The following is a 20,848-nucleotide window of genomic DNA, read 5'->3' as shown; positions in this document are numbered from 1 at the left end:
GTTATTCCGATCCAAATCAAATCATGTCTGCTGGAAAGTCTATAATCTAACAAAGTATTTAGAAAGATAAAGATTTCCAGAACTTGATCAAATTCTTGTGGGCAGCGGATGACGGATAAAATGGAAACTCAAGTTTAGTACTCTGAAGTAATACAGAATGTACCAGTTAGGTGGGGCTTACTGTATAGTATAAGTCTGCTTGCAGGGAAAAAGCCTAGAAAACAAAAGTCATCTCTACATAAGGACACCTTTAAACTGGCATCTGTATACCTCCTATTTTATACAAAAGTTGCATCGGATATGTTGCATCAGATACTTTATTATGTGATATACGAAGATATTCTGCCATGGGACAAAAAGTGTTTATGGCCTAAAATTATGCAACTGTCCCCTTGACTGGTGTCTTAAAGGGATTTTCCAGGCAATTTTTATTGCTGACCTATCTTCAAGATAAGTCAACAATCAGCTGTGCCGCTGTATACTCTCACCAGCAGAACACACAGGTTATTCTCTGACTTCTGTGTAGTGACCAGTGCTGCGAATTGCAGGCACAGATCTCATTGAATTTAATGGTAAAGTTAGAATAGCGCCTCAAGGAAACAATGTATATAGAGATGTAAATTGCAAAAAAAAGCCTTGTGAATTGTCTTTTTCATCACCAACATAGAAAAGGGTTCTTTACTGTAAAAGCAGTGAGACTGTGGAACTCTCTGCCTGAGGATGTGGTGATGGTAAAATCCATAGAGGAGTTTAAAAGGGAACTTGATGTCTTTCTGAAGAGGAAGGACATTATAGGTTATAAATCTTAGGTTAATTGTTAATCCGGGTATACAGCCAGGTAGGAACTATTAGTGGTTAATCCAGGGATTAGTCTGATTGCCATTAGGGAGTCGGGAAGGAATTTTTTCCCCCAAAAGGGCTAATTAGCTTCTGCTCTTGGGGTTTTGGGCCTTCCTCTGGATCAACAACATAGGAGGATAAACAGGCTGGACTAGATGGACATTGTCTTCATTCGGCCTTACGAACTATGTTACTATGTACAGGAATTTTTTATAATCTAAATTATTCTATTGATTTTAATGGAATTGTGCCTGCAATTGCCAGTGCTCGCTACTACACAGGAGTCGGAGCCATCTGCTTCCACTCCATACCCTGTGTGTGATTGGCTGGTGACAGCGTACACAGGAAGAGATGATCGGTCGGGGTTCCAAGCAGTGGATGCCCGCTGATCAACTATTGTTGACCTATACTGAAGATAGGTTCATCAAAAAAAATAGCCTGAAATTAATATGCTATTTACGGGGCAAAGTTGGGCCCACTGCTACAGACGTGCCATCCTTTTTGTTCTATTTTAACTGCTTTTTTAACTTAGCTAAGCGTCATTCTTTTCCCTGGGTTGCTGTTACCATTTATATAGATATTTTTGGCCTTATTGTATATTTCACCTTTCACCTTTATAAAGCTACAAATTAGAGCAGAGGGACTGTTTTGTTTGCTACATTGTGTCTAGAATTAGAAACGTTCTGCCTCGATAACATATCCACTTATTGTGACATTTATAGCTAATGTACTGTGCTTGCTGTGATATTTTGAGATCAAGAGCAATTCTGCAGCATGACAAATCATCTAAAAACCATTAATGTTACCTGTTTGTGTTGGAAGTTGAAGGTGATGAACAATTGAGAATACGCTGTGGCAGCTGAAACCAAAGCATGTTATTTTGCTATTGCACTCAGGAAATTATATCACCATCGATACAGAATATGCAGTAGAGCTATTTACTAACGTTAAAATGACATTATATCTAGTTACAGCCCTACAAGGATGATAGCAATCTCCAAGTACAATACTAGTTAAAGGGACTATATCACCATTTTTTTATTATTAAAATCAAGAGAAACATTTTCCATCTTTCTAATCTTTTTTTCTTTTCTGATCGTAGAAACATTTATTCCTTTGTCTATACGTGACTATTTTAACGTTTAACACCATTTAGAGGATTTAGGGCTCCATCAAACAGCATATTTTTGCATGCATGCGCAATACGCAGGCAATAGAACCCATTGATATCAATATTCTCACATGTGCCGAAAAATAGGTGCATATTTGCTCATCAAGGGTCCCTATAGAAAACTTAAGGGAGGTACACAAGTGTGCAGAACACATCTGGAAGTCCTCAAGCTAAATAGTCACTTAAATCAGAGCGTGTTCGTCTGCGGTGCACAAATAAATATGCCCTGCATGTGTAAAAAATACAGTAAAATGCAGCGATACGTGTGCAGAAAAGTCTCAATCATAGCGCAAATACATTGCGCTGAGGCATGCGTAAAAAACGAATACGCTTGTGTGAAGGAGCCCTAAGAGAGATGCTTTACAGCACTCTCTTGGGCCATTCACACAGTGAACAGGAGCCGAACCATTGACTTGTGTGGGAGACTATTCTAGGCATGTGTTGTGACTAGAAATGAGCAAGTACCCAAATGCTCGGGTCCTCGTTATTCGAGTTGAACTTTTCGTAAAATTCGAGAGCTCTATTCGAGTAACGAACCCCATTGACTTCAATAGGAGACTCGAGCATTTTTGTATGGGACCCGCCGGTTGCCGAGCTTTTTTTTTTGTCTGTCTCTCTCTCTCTCTCTCTCTCTCTCCTCCCCAAGCCACAAACTAACATTGACGTGCGCAGCCTCGCAACGGGGAGGGACCAAAACTGGGGCGGGGTCGAACATGACGTGATGCTCGTTTGAGTAACGAGCACCATCGAGTATGCTGATACTCGAACAAGCATCAAGCTCGGCAGAGTACTTCTCTCAACTCTAGTTGTGACCTGTGTAGAGGTCATTTTGCAGGGAGGAGAAGTAGATAGTCACAGTTTATTACCTATTGTACATTGTGGATCCCGTGTTATCTACATATAGGTGTTACCTCTCAGTGTAATCCTACCTGTGATATTAGTGAGATGACTGCTGCAAAGCTTTTTTCGAAAGTTTAAGAAGTATCAGCCTATTGGGCTCTGTGGTCAGTGTGAAAGATGCAATATTTATTTTTTATTTTTTTAATAAAGGTTATTAACAAGAATTTTTTTAAAAATCACCAAAAATTGGTAAAAATATGATATACGTAATAGCTATTTCTTAAACATGTCCTTTAAAGGGCTTATATAATCTTGAAAACCCATTTTCATGACCCTTATGGGAGGTTTGTGAGTTAATAGTGAGGTATCTTGTGTTTGTGATACTCTTTTAGTCAGAATGGAAAGTGCTGGCAAAGAGTGTCTTCCTCTCTGGAAGAACTGTCCTGGTTTCCATTACACAGGCAGTCCATTAATTTCAATGGCCATAATGAACTGCTTTATTTTCCCTGTGGGCAGTGCTACAGGGAAGTGAACATATCCTGTCATGTTTCCCCACAGATTACTGATAATCGCAGGGGTTGGTCACTGGTGAAGCCCTTGTTTTTGTGTTTTGCCCACAGATTGGTGGCTGACATTTAAAATCGTCACTGACAATTTGGTATTTATATTTCTAAAATAATTGAGCAAATAGATGTAGTTAAATGATTCTGATACATTGGGCATCATACATATAAAATGTATTAGAAATATGGTAGTCCTTACAGCAACTTCTCGCTGTTCCTCATTTCCATCAGTTTTGTCCAAGAATTGATTCTGTTTTGAACATGTTGCTTGAGGTTCACCAACTTTAAAGTGTTTGTTTGGTTTAGAAAAAAATACGTTCAAATATCCTATTAGAACATTTAGAGTTTATGGAAAGCCTCTAATTTGGTACCTCCATCAATAAGCCTAGCAGAGCAGCTACAAATAGCCTCTCTCTATCTCTCTCTGGAGGACTCAACTCGCCCATTAATTTCAAATAGGCTCATGTAATGCTTTATTTACTCCTTTTGGTAATGTTTGCATCCTTGATTTGTGCACTAAGCCCTCAGATCCTGCACTAAGCATTAGTGTTCCAGTAACGTATTAAACAAAGTTTCTTATATGCCTGCTAAACAAGAAAATAATAGTAGAAAGCAAATTTCAGGCTCAATTTGCAGCAAAAACTGGTGTATGTGCCATGTTTATTATGTGTTTTAAAGACTTTTTGTCTATCAAGGGATATGACTTTGGCCACTTTCACAAAGCCGAGAAAATTGCGTGAGATTTGGGCGGTATGAGATGCACAAAACTTGCACGAAAATGAACCCCGTTTTATACAAGAGCGATTTTTTTTCCCCACATCGCATCACAGTGCAGGAAAAAAATCGCCCTAATGTCCTATGTTTGGGCATTCTTTCGGAACGCCTCGCCCATTGTTTTCAATAGGGTCGGCAAAAGCATTGCACGGCAATGTGAGGTTTTCCCATTGAAAACAATGGGGAACTCTTGCCGATATTGAGTGTCTGGGTATATTATTTAAGCCAGACACTCGATACATATTTAAAGTGGATATGTTGGCTTGTACTTCCTATTGTTTACTGACAGTGAGGCCACACAGCTACATGTATATCTGCTTATTAAATGGCCCATAGATTAGCATTAGCAATGACAGCAGAGTAATGAAGTCATAATTGTGCATATTCTTTAATTTCTTACACAACACCATTAAACCTTTTAACAAAGTAATTGAGTTTTAATGGAGTGAAATCCTGGCACTCTTAAAGCTTCATTTTTTAATTAGCTTGCTATTTCCCTTGGACTTATTTGGCTTAACATCCCTCCTGCTTTTGATGTACTCTAAATTCTGAAACCACTTAGGCATTCAATCCAATTTAATAATTCATAATTACAAAATCACCTTTTATTTTGGAATAAAGGAATTCATCAAGGGTATCGTTTCTGTGCTAATTAATGTTGAACGCCCTTAAAGTTCTCCTTTCCACATACATTAAACCACAACTGATTTGACAGTGAGAAGCGACTCTTTTACCCGCATCAATGTCTGCTTTTGGCTTTGCACTTGTTTCGTGGTTCTGTGTGTCGTGCTTTTTGTTGCCCTGTGTTTGAGTTTTTCTTCTATTTATTAACTGATTTTTTTTCCTTGCAGTTATTCCATTCATATCCTCCAACTGTATCGGGTATTCCTCCCATGATCCCACCTACTGGCCCTTTTGGTTCACTTCAAGGGGCATTCCAACCTAAAGTAAGCAAATTTTGAATAATTCAGTTTTTTGTAGAGGATTAGACCACTCTCAGTGAAGAAGAATTGATTATTAGTGCATTAATATTGGGTTTAATGGAGCAGTTCTCATTCTTAGTACCCTTTATTAATTTAAGCAGTGTCTTAAAGGGCCACTCCAGCGAAAACACATGCCTTTCCCCCTTACCTGCCTTCCCCCCTTACCTGATTGCCTGTCACACTATGGAGGTCTCCTTTGTGTATTCCAGTCATGTCCAAGAAGTGCAGCCCCCTGTCTGATGCTTGTCAGGAACCCTATTGAGGCTGAGATTTTACTTTTAGTTTCACATCTATCGTATGCTGCATCTGTAGAGCTTCAGCTAAGGTTATACTATTCTGCCTGCATGGGGGAGAGTTTAGTTATCATTATCTTGTATATTAATGTAAATGAGACCATATATATACTGCCAGCAGAATAGGCTGTGATCTCCTCTACTATAACCGTGTGACAGGAGCTGTGTAATCATCATCAGTTACTGTGATAGGAGTGCCTGTACCCCCTTGCGGGCAGTTACAATGGTAGATCCAGTGGTAGAGAATAGGATTAGAAAAAGAATACATACCCCAAGTAGATCTGAGCTGGTCAAACCTGAGATCACATGACCATCTTAGGAAAAATAGGTCAGAAGTTTCAGACACAAGGGAATAACTAATCAAGGTAACACTAGCTTACCTATATGAACTGGGGGATAGCTGTACAATGAGTTAATAAAAGAAATCACCAGAGTGGCTCTTTTATTTAAAAAATTAAACAATATATACTTGTGCCTTGAACTTTTGTGGAGATTTATGTGATTATGTTTTTCATTTAGAAGCAGTGGCATGAAGTTCTGTTACAGAGCTCCAGTGCAGCCACCTTGGACCCTTCATATGGAAATATAATTCAGATTGACTTAAAAGAAAACAGTTTGGATATTTCATTTTATAAACACTTTAGTTACTCAAAAGTGTCAAGAATAAAACACAATAGAATATGTTACACTAAAAATAAATGGTTCTTATGCATCAGGCTCTGTTACCACATCTGTTCCCAGGTTCTGTTCATAAGGTTTCAGTTGATGTTTGATTGCCAGAACAGCATATACTGCACTATTTTATCTAGTAAAAACACAGTATGTCTGTATGAACAATGTGTAATTCCATTGCCAAGACTTTTTACTTAACCCTTTCCAATCCAATTTGTATCCTGGTTTTCCTAGGGGGCTTACTCTTTTTCTGCTGTTATACAACAGCGCTATATGCTGGCTAAAGCCAGTACTGCATGAGGTGACATGTTGGATAGGCTCCGACAGCAGAGAGGCTGGCAATATACAGTAAGGGAACCCTGAGAGACGTCTTCCGACATCTGAGCTGTACAGCCTGAAATCATAATGTCTTAAGATGTCAGACAGGGGATTGGAAAGGGTTAAGACTGTGTTCATAATGGAGCCATGACAGCAATGCCTGTCAAGAAAAGCACAGTAGACTGCACTATGCTTGCTGTATAATCTAAATCCCTAAGGTTTCATTGATAGAAAGTTTTCTGCTCCGTTCTGAGTTTCCATCTGGATTGCTGAAAACTCCACCAGACGGAACCTAGACAGCAACATAGGCTGATATTACTAAAATGGAGACCAAAGCTGCAGGTTTCCATTCATTTATGGCTTTTGTGCCCGATAGATTAACATAGTCATCTACGGTGCTGTTTTCAGCAATCCAGATGGAATCTCAGAAGGAAACCCAGGTTTCAACAGAAAACAATTATGTGAAATATTATTAACATTAAACTGCATAATACAAACCTGAACAGAGATAGACATTGGCAAAAAGAAAATCAACCAAAAACCTAAAGAACTAGATAAGCAAAATATCAATAAAGTTTTAGTGTTAACTGTATAGTAATTCAATAGTAATTCACACTATAAAAACAATTTTATGCAATTTAAGGGTTGGTACATAAATAGTGTTACCTTGCATAGAAAATCAGCACCGATTAGTCCAACCATTTGACTTAAATGCAAAAAATATTTTACAAAGTTGTTTATGATACTCTTACAACCAACATGTACAAGTCTGACACATCTTCATATGTATTTTACACATATGCTACAATATGGCTGTCATAAATATTGCCGACAAACATCATGCACGTGGTACAAAACTTTGCCGGAATAATTCCATTTTCCATTCTTCAACCCTTTAATATACATACAATATATTCATGTTTTATGGAACAGAGAATTGTCTCCATATTAGTTCTGCTCTTGTTTCACTCCCCAATTCCCCAGTGGCTTCTTCCATAATAGTGTAACACAACATCTTTTCCTGAAATGGCTTTTTATTAGCAATTGCCCATCCGTACACTAATTACTTTTTTCCTAATTGTTGAGTGCATTACAGCTCAAGTGGTTTCTTTTCTTTATGGCACCATCATAAGATAGCTAAGTGGCTTTGAAAGTATAATCTTCACTTGCAATCTAATACAGTTCTGACCCAAGGTCATTGTAACTGACTTAACCTGCTTATGTGATGTGATATTTGAAGTCAGTGCGCACCCTTAATGGTTTGCGAATGTAATAGCAGCCTGTTAAGCTTGGTGGTCAAAGTTCGTCATAAATTATGCAGGATAGGGGAAGGTATTGTTTTCTTCTTTATTCTAAAGTGTAACTGTGAAAAGGAACCAGCGTACAATGTTTAATGATACATTAGCTGCCGGCATTGTATCTATACAGATGCTATTGGCGGAACACTTTGTGTAGCGACTGACACGTTTAAAGTTCCATTTTCTAAAAGGAAAATGACTGATAGTTAACCAGGGGGACATGCAGCTAAGCATGCAATCTAGACAGGGCAGCTCAGAAGCAGAGCGGTTCAACTGATAACTTTGTGGTACCGCTGAAGAATCCGCGTGTAATTTCATCCGGGTTAGAGATGGGAGCTTTTCTCATTATCACTGTCCCTTGGGGAATATTGTCTAAGACACTCAGCCTACTGACACTTGAAATAAAGAATTGTACTGTGACACTGGCCTACAACCTGTAGAATGGTAATACTAACCTTCCTATATCCTGCTTTATAGAAGGACAAGGTTTTATGTTACAACCTAAAGGTTGACAAAAGGGTGAACACTGGATAGATTCATGTTAATATAGCCCCTCAGTTTCCACTGCGGTAGCTGATGATGTTTAGCTTCACTTATCAAGGGAAGTCACAGGCCATTAGGCCTGAGCTGCCTGGAAATGAAAAAGAAACTGCCAGGCAGAGGGGCTTGTCAAACACAAAGCTAAAAAGATACAAAGTAGCACAGGGAAGAAAACTATTTTGTCATGTCCAATTAATTTCAACCGTTGTCTCTTTCTCAGACTTCCAATCCTATTGATGTTGCAGCCAGACCTGGAACTGTCCCTCACACTCTGTTGCAGAAGGACCCAAGGGTAAGTGGAAGAAGAACGACTCCACAGTTCGCAGTGTCACCATTATGTCAACATGTTTCTAACCCTCCTGGGAGTGATAAATGTCCTTGTCACAAAAAGCTAGTCAATCTTACACCTTATGCTTTTCTCTAGACGATGATGGTATTTTATTGCTTAAGGGACATCTCCTCTTGCTATATGGGATCTGAAGTTGAAGTTTTTTCTTGATCACTTTCATTGTCACTTCATATAGCATTCCTGTTAGTTGCTGTAAGACACAAACTCATATTGCTGAACCTGTCATATTAGGTTCCAGATCTCACTAGGGGATCCTGCAGGCTGCTTGACATATCAAGATCTAATGTTACATCCCTGTTTAAAGGACAGGCATCCCTCTAATTTAGAGCTTATCAGTGACGGCTGGTATGGGAAATAAATCTAAACTGATGACAGGCATTGAATTAGATTCACTAAGGAGATAAAAAGGATTATGGGACATGCGCCATAAATATCTCTTATAAGTTGGTTGTCATGTGTTATCCAATATAGTAGCTACTTTAGGTGAATGGTGAAGAAAATTTGACTTTTACCTCATTGTAGCTTTCAGGGCTCCATATGGCTATAGACTATGCTTTACATAATTTCTTCTTTTTATATAAAGGCTGCATTTATCGAAATCCAATGCAGCATCTGCTGCTGTTGTTTTGTGTATTCTTTTTCTGGTATGTACAAGAGGAGTACAGCTGATAGATAAGTAGACAATGTTTCATAGTTGCTGTAAAAAAGGCTACACTAATTGTCTAAGCACAAAAGTATCGGGACCCTGACACCATATTTTATCCAATTTAGGCCTCCTGTCTACGGGCAATATTCCATTGCGTTATCCGCAGTGTTAATCCGCACGTGGGTAACGCAATGAACGCTTTCCATAGGATAACTATGAAAAGCACAGCCCGATGTCCACAAGTGGAAAATTGTAGCGATTTTCCGCGATGAACCTATCATTAATGATAGGTTCATCGCGGAAAATCGTGGTGACTTTAGAGTTATCCCTTAGCAGATCCTGCAGCAGATTTCCGCTGCAAGAAAACGCTACGCCCGTGGACAGCCGGCCTAAAGGAGTTGTCGAGATGGGCATGTGAACATCAAAGTTGGGAGTGGGGGAGGGGAGGGGTCAACAGCTTGAGACTACCCTTTTTGAGCCAAGCTACGACAAAAAGCGGCTCCCTTTCTGCCAGACATAACATTCCTATGTATTACATTCAATGAATGAGAGCTACACATTTGCTGTGAAACAGTAACTACATATTTTGTGTCCAAAAAGGATAATGCATAGAAAACGAAGCATAATATCCTATACAAGCAGATCCTGTATTCATATGACGGTTTAATTGATTGCATAGATGTATTTGTATTGTACCCCAAGCTGAGAAGATATTTTGCTGACACTGAGAATGAATGAGGCATCCGATTGTCATTGGGCTCCTGGGTTTTGTATTTTTTGGCCGCTGTGGGGGGAGCCCTCTCTCTCTCCTCTCCCCCCACTCCCCGCTGCAACCCCCCACTCACCCACGGCGCCCCCCGAATCTTTTCGCCCGAGTACGGAAGTACTCGAACATCGCGGCGCTTGGGCAAAAAAGGGGCGTGGCCGAGTAGGTTCGCTCATCTCTATTTATGACCAAATGAAATGGATGATATTTCCTGCTGACATGGGCACATTTTCACGCATACTGAGCCACATAAAAGAACACAGCATAGCCAGCTCTAAACCACTCCATAAGTGTATCAAATACAAATAAAACATTTCACGACAATGACATTTCTTTATGGGGAAATGTTTAAAATGAAACCGATAAAGACACTTTATTCTTCTAAAAATATCTTCGCTGAAGAATCGTTATTGCCAGCAAATCTGCATTTGTCATCTTACAGGATAGACTGCAGCAAAATGTTGTGGTTTGTTTGTTTCCCTTTTGTCAGCTGTCAGAAACCCAAAAGCCAGGCCTGTCACTTACCATCAGATCATGCCACCGAGATGTCACGTTATGTTAAGATTATCACACGTGAAGAAGGTTGATGTAAGTTGCTCTGAAGGACATAATGAGATGCAAGCCATGCTTTGTAGTTCTAGTTCTAGAAGCCCATGTAGAGAAATTCAGTAGAATAGGTACATATATATTCAGTTGGGTGGGATGGGGTAATTTGGGTATAATATACAGCATTTTAAGGCTTGGCACTTATATCATTTACCTTAATTATTATTTCTGAAACTTTTTAGCAATAGAACCTTCTATAATCTTTCTACTACAATTGTATATTTACAATTTCTACATTTGGCGCTCAAATGACAGGGTTGGCGGTAACATGATTTCTTCTTGAAAATACTATTTTAAACACTGTATATTCCTAAATTACCCCTTCCATAGGCACAGTTTGGTAGTAGATAGTCTGCAGTTACTTCATGATACCCAATTTGCCATGTTGGCAATAGTTTACTGCAACAACTAGATAATTAGATAGATAGATAGATAGATAGATAGATAGATAGATAGATAGATAGATAGATAGATAGATAGATAGATAGATAGATAGATAGATAGATAGATATGAGATAGATAGATAGATAGATAGATAGATAGATAGATAGATAGGAGATAGATAGATAGATATGAGATAGATAGATAGATAGATAGATAGATAGATAGATAGATAGGAGAGATATATAGGAGAGATAGATAGGGTAGATAGATAGATAGATAGTGAGATAGATAGATAGATAGATAGATAGATAGATAGATAGATAGATAGATAGATAGATAGATAGATAGATAGGAGAGATAGATATGAGATAGATGAATAGATAGATAAATTTTTTTTACTTTTACCGTAACTGAGTGTAAGGATGTTTTATGTCCTTAAAGGCACATAGTCAGCACTGGTCAACCAAGGCAAGTGTAATATTTTAGACTAATGATGCACAGTGTGTATCAGGTAGTCAGAGAAGCGGCCATCTGTGTTTCTCCAGGCCCAGAGGGTCTCTTTAAATTCTGAACTTTTTGCAGGGCGACCATGTGAGCAATAAAACAGTGCTCAAAGGCCCATGGACAGAGGAGGCCTATAACGAACCTTTTGATCAATTAAAGCATTTAATAAAGTCTTAGTGTAGTGTCTACTAAAACAAAGGAATTCCTGCAATGAATAATCCTAAAGTATATTTTATTAACACAAATGAATAATCCAGTGTGTAATGGCTATAATGGTTTGTAGGGAGGCAATAACCTCTAGTACCCAAGGGTCCAAATAACTCTTAGTATTCCCCAGTACAAGTTAATTCTGTATCCACTGAATTGAGCATCCCCAGTATTTAATTTTCCAAAGCATGTACCTAATTTATATTATATGAACCTAAAGTGTATTAAGGAATTGCATGTAGATTAATTAAATCTATTAGAAATCTAATGAAATTCATCCTTTTTTATGTGGTAATGATCCAACAATAGTCTAGAGCATTAAGAAGATACATTCATTACTTATGCTGTTTAAGTCCATTACCATATTGCAGACCATTGAGAAGTGATGCAGCCCTAAGGGCTAAGTCACACGGGGGGCGCATCGGCACCCGCACACATGTTCTTTCCTCCGGCGCTGCAGAGAGACGTCCGTCTTCAGGTACGTCCGTCTCCTTCCTGCAGTAACACGGGCGCCGATGTGCCCGTGTGACTGAGGCCTAAGGCTGCTTTCACACCTGCATTGGGGATTCCGCTTTTTTGCTCTGTGGCTGAGCAATGTCGGATGGACCCCCATTCACAATAATCGGATCCGCCCACTTTCTGCCCAGCTGACCAGCTTTTGGACGGAAGAGAAAACACTGCATGCAGCGCTTTTTCTTCCAGTATTTTCAGCTAGGTAGGTTCTTCAGTAGGTTCCGACGCAGATGTGAAACCACCTTAAGAAAAGCAGAGGTTGAGATTACACCTGGGCCCTTTTAACCCAAAGGATTGCCTGCCACATACTAGAGTTGTACTGTTGGTAAACACTGCTGCTGTACCCTGTTTCATCAAAAGTAAGACAGGGTCTTATATTAATTTTTGCTCCAAAAGATTTAACTTTTTTCCATGTATAGCTGTTTGGACATCATTTAAATTGATTTCTTTATTACCTGTAGGGCTTATTTTTAGAGTAGGGTTTAGAGATGAGCGAACGTACTCGTTACGAGTACTTACGCACCCGAGTACCGCCATTTTCGAGTGCTGCAGTACTCGGGCGTAAAGATTCGGGGGGCGCCGTGGCGGCACGGGGGGTAGCAGTGGGGAGTGGGGGGGAGAGGGAGAGAGAGAGGGCTCCCCCCTGTTCCCCGCTGCTCCCCCCTGCACCGCCGCGCCTCTCCCCGCCCCCCGGCGCCCCCCGAATCTTTACGCCCGAGTACTGAAGTACTCGAAAATGGCGGTACTCGGGTGCGTAAGTACTCGTTACGAGTACGTTCGCTTATCTCTAGTAGGGTTTATAGTTCAGGTATCCTCAAAAATTCTGAAAGAAATCATGCTGCATCCTCTAAAATCTTGAAAAATCATGCTAGGGATTATCTTAGTGGTAGGTCTTATTTTCAGGGAAACGGCTTATTATCAAAAGGAATACCACCTTTCACAACATGTAGCACACACACAATATGAATCCATTGCAACTGCAACATGGAACTGCTATGAGGTGAACCCTGGGTTTTGCTCTGGGGCTGCAAGCTTAATCCAACACATTGGCAAGAAAGCAGTTCTATGAAATTAGCAATCCCCTAAATGAGGTGAACCCACATGACAAATACTAATCTATTACACCTAGATTACAATTACAGATGAGCGAGCGTACTCGGAAAAGCACTACTCGCTCGAGTAATTTGCTTTATCCGAGTATCGCTGTGCTCGTCCCTGAAGATTCGGGTGCCGCTGCGGATGACAGGTGAGTCGCAGCGGGGAGCAGGGGAGAGCGGGCGGGAGAGAGGGAGAGAAAGATCTCCCCTCCGTTCCTCCCCGCTCTCCCCTGCAGCTCCCCGCTCCGTGCCGGCACCCGAATCTTCAGGGACGAGCACAGCGATACTCGGATAAAGCAAATTACTCGAGCGAGTAGTGCTTTTCCAAGTACGCTCGCTCATCTCTAATTACAATCTAATCACCTGAAGTTTTTCTTAGATCTTATTGTTTCTTTTTTCATCTTTCTGTTCCCTGATATTATTTCAGTATATTACTATCACCATTTTTCGTGCTACAATACTTTTTTGCTGTGTTTAATTCTTTTTATTCAGCTTTTAAATTGCAAGTTAATTAAAGTAATATTTTGCTATCCTTCAGTTCCACAGTAAGATATATGCTTTGTACCACATGTATTAGACTGATGCTGGGCCTGTCTCTGCACAGCTGTCTGTTCATTATCCAGGGCGCAGAACAGTTATAAACTGCTTTAGTTTATTATCAGTATCTAGGCTAACATAGAAATCTTTATTTATGCAAGGAAAAAGTTGTTTTAATCTAGATTTGGAGAAGGCATCCATTGTCTGTATAGAAACAGCCAATTCTCTTTTTTAAAGCAAGACAGCTTTCCCTGCGGTGATGGGGTGGAAAGGGTTTGTGCATGAAATGCAGTATTTGTTGTTGTTGTAACAATACAGTCCCGTATTCCCAGAGCTGCTGTATTATTGAGTGTGGTGATGAAATATTGATGTAATTGGTGGATTGAAGTCTTTTGATTTCCAAGTCGGGGTTGAACAAACAGAAACACGTATTGAAAGCTTTAGCAATGCAGACCAGACAATGGCTTGTGATATTTACATCCATTTTTAATACATTACAGAAAATACGTGTTTAAAAGAAAAAAAAAAGAAGTTCCTTAGGTAAACAGAATGGTTACTAGATAGCCATAACCTGGTCATACTTGACCTGACTAGTGGAACCAGTATTTTTTACCATCAGTGCACTAGTTGTTACCTGCACATCTTGTGCAGAAGATATCTCCAGCGGTGGGATTGATGTCCATGTGACAAATTACTTCCAGCGTTACAAATATCATGAATTTGTAAATTCTATTATCTGTCAGTAGTGGTGTTATAATCACTTTTTTGGTCGTTGTTATCAATTACACCACTTTCTTCCATTGGCAAAAAGTGGTGCTATTTCTAGGAAGAAAATTGACGTTTTTAATAATCTTAGTATCTGTTCACATCAGCCAGAAAAGTTCCACTCGGCGCCTCTGTCGCTATTTTCCATTAAAATATGGGATGAATTCTGCATCCCGTAAAATGCCGCGGCTGCCAAATGGAAACCAATTGGACCCATTATAATCAGTAGTGTGTGCTCAGCTCTGTTTAGTTCTGTCATAAGATGGATCCATTCAGCCAGTGGATGTCGTTTTCTTGCTCCCATGGCAGATCAAGACAACGGAAAGCGCAACTGTATATGAGTCCTTAAGGCCCTTAAGAAAATGACATCAATGTACATTTAACTTTGGCTGCTTCATCAGGAATGATCAGAAGTCATCATGCTATATTGTATACGTGACAAAGGCCAAAGTTTAAATGGCATATTTAAGGGATATCATTCCCAGCTGAAAGCATATGAAAATTGCAGTAACTCTTAAAAGAACTTAATGAGGAATCCTTTTGGTTACATATCTGTTACTCCTGTAGTACCCCTGAGCCTGATGCACATGGCAGACCTGTATGCTAGAGGCTGTGTGGTGCAGCTTGGCACTACAGGGCTAGAGGGACTCCACACGTTGCTGTATGGTGCTCTGTGTGGTGCCATGTGTTGGAGATATAAGGGTGGCTTCACATTTGTGCTCAGGATTCCGATTCCCTGCTCCATTCAGGGAGTAGAAAAAGGGAATTTGCGACGCCAAACGGCTCAGTCTCTGAAAAGAGCCTAACAGCGCCGATTGGACCTCATTGACTATAATGGCGTCTGCCCACTTTCTGCCCACCTGCCTTCATCACAGATGTGAAATCAGCCTAATATGATGTAATACCACATGTGATGAAGCATGCTTGTCTGTGCTACTATATGAAATAAGTGGCTTGTTGAGGTACAATAGGTCTCTATAGAAGTCTATGGGTGCCCTATGACAACTCTGTGCATAGCTTACCTACACACTTACCATACAATGAAGCAGAGCGTAGTTTTTCATTTAGTGCAACTGAAGTCTATTCTCATTTCAAAGAATTGCAGAGAAGCTTACTGCATCATGAAAATTCAGGTTATTATTATGGTACATAAAGAAACAATTGAATGAGAAATTCAGCTCCTCTGCTTCACTAGTCATATCTAACATATGCTAATTCAATACTTTTCTAACGATTAGACTGTTTCTTCAAACAAGCCTTCAAAAACAATGATTGTGTACCTAGAACCACTCAGATCTGAATAGAAAAACTTAGCACATTCATTCATATACATTGCGTTACATTGTAAGGTAGAACTTTTTTAGTTGTCATTTCATTTCCATACAAAGTTTTGTGTTCCATACAAAAGAGTTTGGCCTTCTCTAATACATTGAGCAGCTAAAACCCAATAAAAAAGCATTTTCCTATATCAAAACAGCAGCTGTCAAATCTTGGCAACGCAGCTCGTCATACTTGTCAATGCCAAAACATCCCACATTGTATTTTAGAAAAAAAAGACGTGTTGTCGAAAACAAGCAAGTGGCCTTGGCTGGCATACAAATGCAGAATAGAATGGAGGACAATGGGAAATAATAATGGGTGCTTTAAAAGTATATTCGACATAAAAAGTAATTCTACATAGTGTATATATACCGCTAGAGGTGCAGTATATACTTGGAAAGGATGGGACATGTCTGTCTGTAAATAATTGCAGAATGGATTTTCGTTGGTTGTGGTGATGCGCAAATTGACTAATTATTTTATAAAAAGCCTTAATTTAAAAGTAAAATGTCAACATTTCAATACCTTTTCATTAGAAACCGATAAGCATGTGTTAATTAATTTGATTGTCTGAGTGACAGGCATGTAACTGAGTTGTCATTTTCTCTTCACAGTTGACTGATCCTTTCAGGCCTATGCTGAGGGTAAGATTCTATTTTAACGTTTCTCAACATATTAAGCAAACAAAATAGATTCATTTATCATGTAGATTATAGAACAGCATAAAAGCATTTATTAACAGTATGATTTCTGATCATCTGACTGAGTTTGTCAGATGTGGAAGAATTAAACTTGTCATTTGGCACAGTTGATTGCAAAAGCTAAAGATAAGCAAATCTTGAGTGAAATTTGCCATGTTGATATGTTGGCAATGTGTGGATGTCCCATTACGGAGATATCTGTGCTGCAAATAAAACAATGGATACAAGAGTATGTATCTGTATTCCAGTATTTCCACCTCCGTGGACTTATTTACAGCAAGTTTATAATTCTAACTTTTCCTGTGACAGCGCTGACAAGACAACATTTGCTTATGTCTAGTAATTTGTTACCTGTAGTTGTACATAAGAGTGCAGTTAAACCTGTTGGGTTACCTTAAGTCTGTTCGTTATTATGATACAATACACGGAAATATTGAATTTAATGCCAAAAAAGCAGAAAAAAGCCATTAGTCATTCACATCTGATCATTGTATAGTGCAAACACTCTTTGGATAGCTGTAAAATGTAGCTGAAAACTGAACTATACTTTGTTTCATTGATTTATAACAAGTAATGAAATCACAAAAGCTGAAATCGAATTCATGCCTTCTAGATCACATTTTCTTAGGGCATTTATTTGTCCCTCAAATATTAATGTTGGATTGTTGTAGTGCCAAAATGGATAGAAATGGATGACAATAGAATTTGCCTAGCAGACCCCTAAAGTAGAATCTGTGACCCCCATTTAGTAGTCTTGTCTTTTATTCCAGAAACAACCAATATATTTCTGATCATCACACTTATTTATTAACTCTAGCTTACATGTGTTAAGTTCAAGAAAAAATGGAAGATGGGACAATGCCTCTACAGCGCCATCTATTAGAAGGCAACATTCCTGCAAGTCAATGTCAGACCTTTTAACAAGCCAGCGATGCCCTTCCTGACCCATGTCTATAGGCCTCTCGCTAGCCAAGCCAGAAACCTACTGCACACTGATAAGGGGGAATCTCCCCGAAACAGCTGTCTGTACATGGTTATCTTTTCCTTCTGGAGAAGTTTCTGGTTTTGTCTCATAATTCCCAGTCATTGTTATAAGGCTTGTTAAAAGGTCTGACTTTGGCTTGCAGGAATACTGCCTTCCAATAGGTGGCGCTGTAGAGGCATTGTTCCATCTTCCCATTTTCATATTTCCCAGAGAGTATGGATGGCCCTATAAGTCTCCTCACTAGGTGCTCTCCCTAAGGAGAAGCGATACCCTTCCCGACTCACGTTCAAGAGTAGTAATACAAAGCACTTTTCTTGTGCCTTGGAATCATTGCCGTTCATTCAGGATCCAGTACTGCAATGCAAAACATTTCGCAGGAAAAAGTCATGCGCAAAATCAGAGAAGCTCTAGTAATACAAAACGCTGTATCAGCCTTACATAAGTAGCTCCCTAGCCATTAATTAGCTGTCTGCACAGTTGATACAATATATTTTGTTTATTATCGTTGTAATATTTCAAATATGTTTGTTTTATTTCAACTAGAAACCTGGAAAATGGTGTGCTATGCATGTTCATATCGCCTGGCAAATATACCATCATCAACAAAAAGTCAAGGTAAGTGTAAAATTGAAACTCATTACCTGTAGCATGTCTGATAGTACATAAATCATTATTATGTTGTATGTAATAATTGTATCAATTACATAAAAATAATGTAATAAAAAAAGGCTCTGTGGTGCTTCCTTAATTTTTTCAAGATGGTGGTGGGCAATGTTGATCATCATTAGGGCGTATTTCACATGAAAACATGTTCAGCCTTACAGCGACAGCACCAGAGAACATACTGAGATGATAAAGTATACATTTTGACTGTCAAAGGTGGGCTACCGAAGTTTATGGACCAGTGGTCTCTTAATTGACTGTACTTCAAACTTTGCCTTCAGATTTTGTATTGGCGTATTTATGTAAAACTATTTGTATCATGAGTCATACAAAACTTTACTTAATAATGGATCCCCACTTTTATCTTGTGGGCATTATGCTCCACGTTCATTAACATAGAGCTTGCCCTGTAGTTGAAAACCTTGCAGGCCAAAAACAATGACAGGTCCCCTATACAAAGAAAGTCGCTCTTTCTGGCAGACTCAGCATGGCCATGCAACACTAGCATGTTGACTTCAACTGTGTACTGCTTAATTTCATTCACAGTGCAACTGCAAGGAAATTGAGCAATTGTTGGAAATTTCCCCCTAAACATCACAGCAAATTGTTTTGGACCACTGCAGCAAGACACCTTGGAGGACTTTTCTTGCAGCAATTATCCAAAGGGAACATCCCTTATAGGCTCATGAGGGACCTAACCTGTTCATAATGGGTTAAAATCTCCTAAATCCACATAGAGGGGAACAAATTGTGGATCTGATACATCATAGGACATATGTCATAATTATAGATGAGCGAGCATAGTCGTTAAGGAATTACTCGATCGAGCATTGTCCTTAGCGAGTATCTCCCCGCTCGGGAAAAAAGGTTTGGCTGCCGGTGCGGGTGACAGGTGAGTTGTGGCTGTCAGCAGTGGGGAGCGGGGGGGGGGGGGAGAGGGAGAGAGAGATCTCCCCTCCGTTCCTCCCGCAGCTCCCCGCCCGCCGCCGGAAGCCGAATCTTTGCTCCTCCCAAGCGGGCAGGTACTCGCTAAGGGCAATGCTCGATTGAGCAATTGCCCTTAGTGAGTATGCTCGCTCATCTCTACTCATAATTACATGATTTTCCATTTTTTTGGTCTTCAGTGCTTTTGATTATCAGAAACACTAAATGACTATCTATAAACAGTTCAGTGGTCTACTTGATGCCACAAATTGTCGAACAAATTATAGTCACGTATAGGAAATGACAACATAGGGTAATGAGGGTAACTATAATAAACTTCTGGGTTATTAAATTGAAAACCCAGTGTGATACTACTTTTTTGTGAATTTGGCTTGACATATTGTGTACTAGCATTATAATTTCCTGCATTTTTAGCGCACAAGTAGCATTCATAACTTAGTATTGGCAACATTGCATCCACGTATAATTTGCCTTTAGGAATTGTTTCCTTAATAGAGTTTCCATTTTCAAATTCACAATAAATAGTAGAGTGATACTAATCGTATTCTTAGCTCCCAAGTTTTTGTATCCCTTGTTGGACTTCATTGTCTTTGAAATAGTCCCATGTTATGTTTGATTACCCAACACTGGAATGCAAGTTGTTATTTTATTTTAAGTGAGGAGAATTGTCCCTTAGAGACTATAGTAACCAAATGAGAAAAACGATTAAAATAAGTGCTAATCCACACAGGGGTTTGTAAATAGACTGCAGTGATCACTATGATGTTTTCCCTAAAGCAAGATGTTAAGTCAGCTACCTCCATTCAATAAAGTAAACATTGTTTCGTAAATGGCTATCACGTACCTGTGAAAATGCCTTTTGTTGGTTTAAGAAAGTTTAACAAATTTAAGGTTCAATTAATTTTTTCCATCCGATAAGACATTTTCTCTCAGAGCCATGTGATGTACTTAGAAAATAATATTTTGTCACTTTAACATTGTGATACATATATAATTAAATCTTTCTTAGTGGTGCCATTCTATACTGAAAACATAGTAACAAACGTTAACTTTTATTTGTCCAATGAAAGGGAAGAAATTTCTTATTAGGCTGCAGCTTAATGAAGATATGCACCCTGAAGCATAGAAAATAGCATTGATAGGATCGACTTCTCAATGGGGATGAATGTACAGAACATTCATTTTGAGAAATGCACCTCTAAGAAAGTATATGACAAACATGTTCATAGGCTATCATGAGGCTGTCTTTAAGCACCAGAAAGCTTAAAGAGGTTGTCCCGCGTCGAAACGTTTTTTTTTTTATTTTTTAACCCCCCCCCCCCCCCCCGTTCGGCGCGAGACAACCCCGATGCAGGGGTTAAAAAAACAACCCGCACAGCGCTTACCTGAATCCCGGCGGTCCGGCGTCTTCATACTTACCTGCTGAAGATGGCCGCCGGGATCCTCTGTCTCCGTGGACCGCAGGGCTTCTGTGCGGTCCATTCCCGATTCCAGACTCCTGATTGGCTGGAATCGGCACGTGACGGGGCGGAGCTACACGGAGCCGGCATTCTACACGAGCGGCCCCA

At 39.5% G+C, this 20,848-nt stretch overlaps 1 protein-coding gene across 4 annotated transcripts in view; it reads left to right on the top strand.

The window, feature by feature from the left end:
- Positions 1-20,848, top strand: part of AUTS2 (activator of transcription and developmental regulator AUTS2) — a 1,214,671-nt gene that overhangs the window by 1,181,077 nt on the left and 12,746 nt on the right. For all 4 annotated transcript variants that reach the window (XM_066576435.1, XM_066576444.1, XM_066576451.1 and 1 more), the window contains 4 exons: positions 5,040-5,135; positions 8,513-8,584; positions 16,601-16,630; positions 18,216-18,287. In XM_066576435.1, the coding sequence (XP_066432532.1) occupies positions 5,040-5,135; positions 8,513-8,584; positions 16,601-16,630; positions 18,216-18,287 (270 nt within the window). The remainder of the gene's footprint in view (positions 1-5,039; positions 5,136-8,512; positions 8,585-16,600; positions 16,631-18,215; positions 18,288-20,848) is intronic.

This window comes from Eleutherodactylus coqui, chromosome 1, assembly GCF_035609145.1.
Source record: "Eleutherodactylus coqui strain aEleCoq1 chromosome 1, aEleCoq1.hap1, whole genome shotgun sequence".
Classification (NCBI taxonomy): domain Eukaryota; kingdom Metazoa; phylum Chordata; class Amphibia; order Anura; family Eleutherodactylidae; genus Eleutherodactylus; species Eleutherodactylus coqui.
This window is presented reverse-complemented; position numbering and strand designations above follow the sequence as displayed.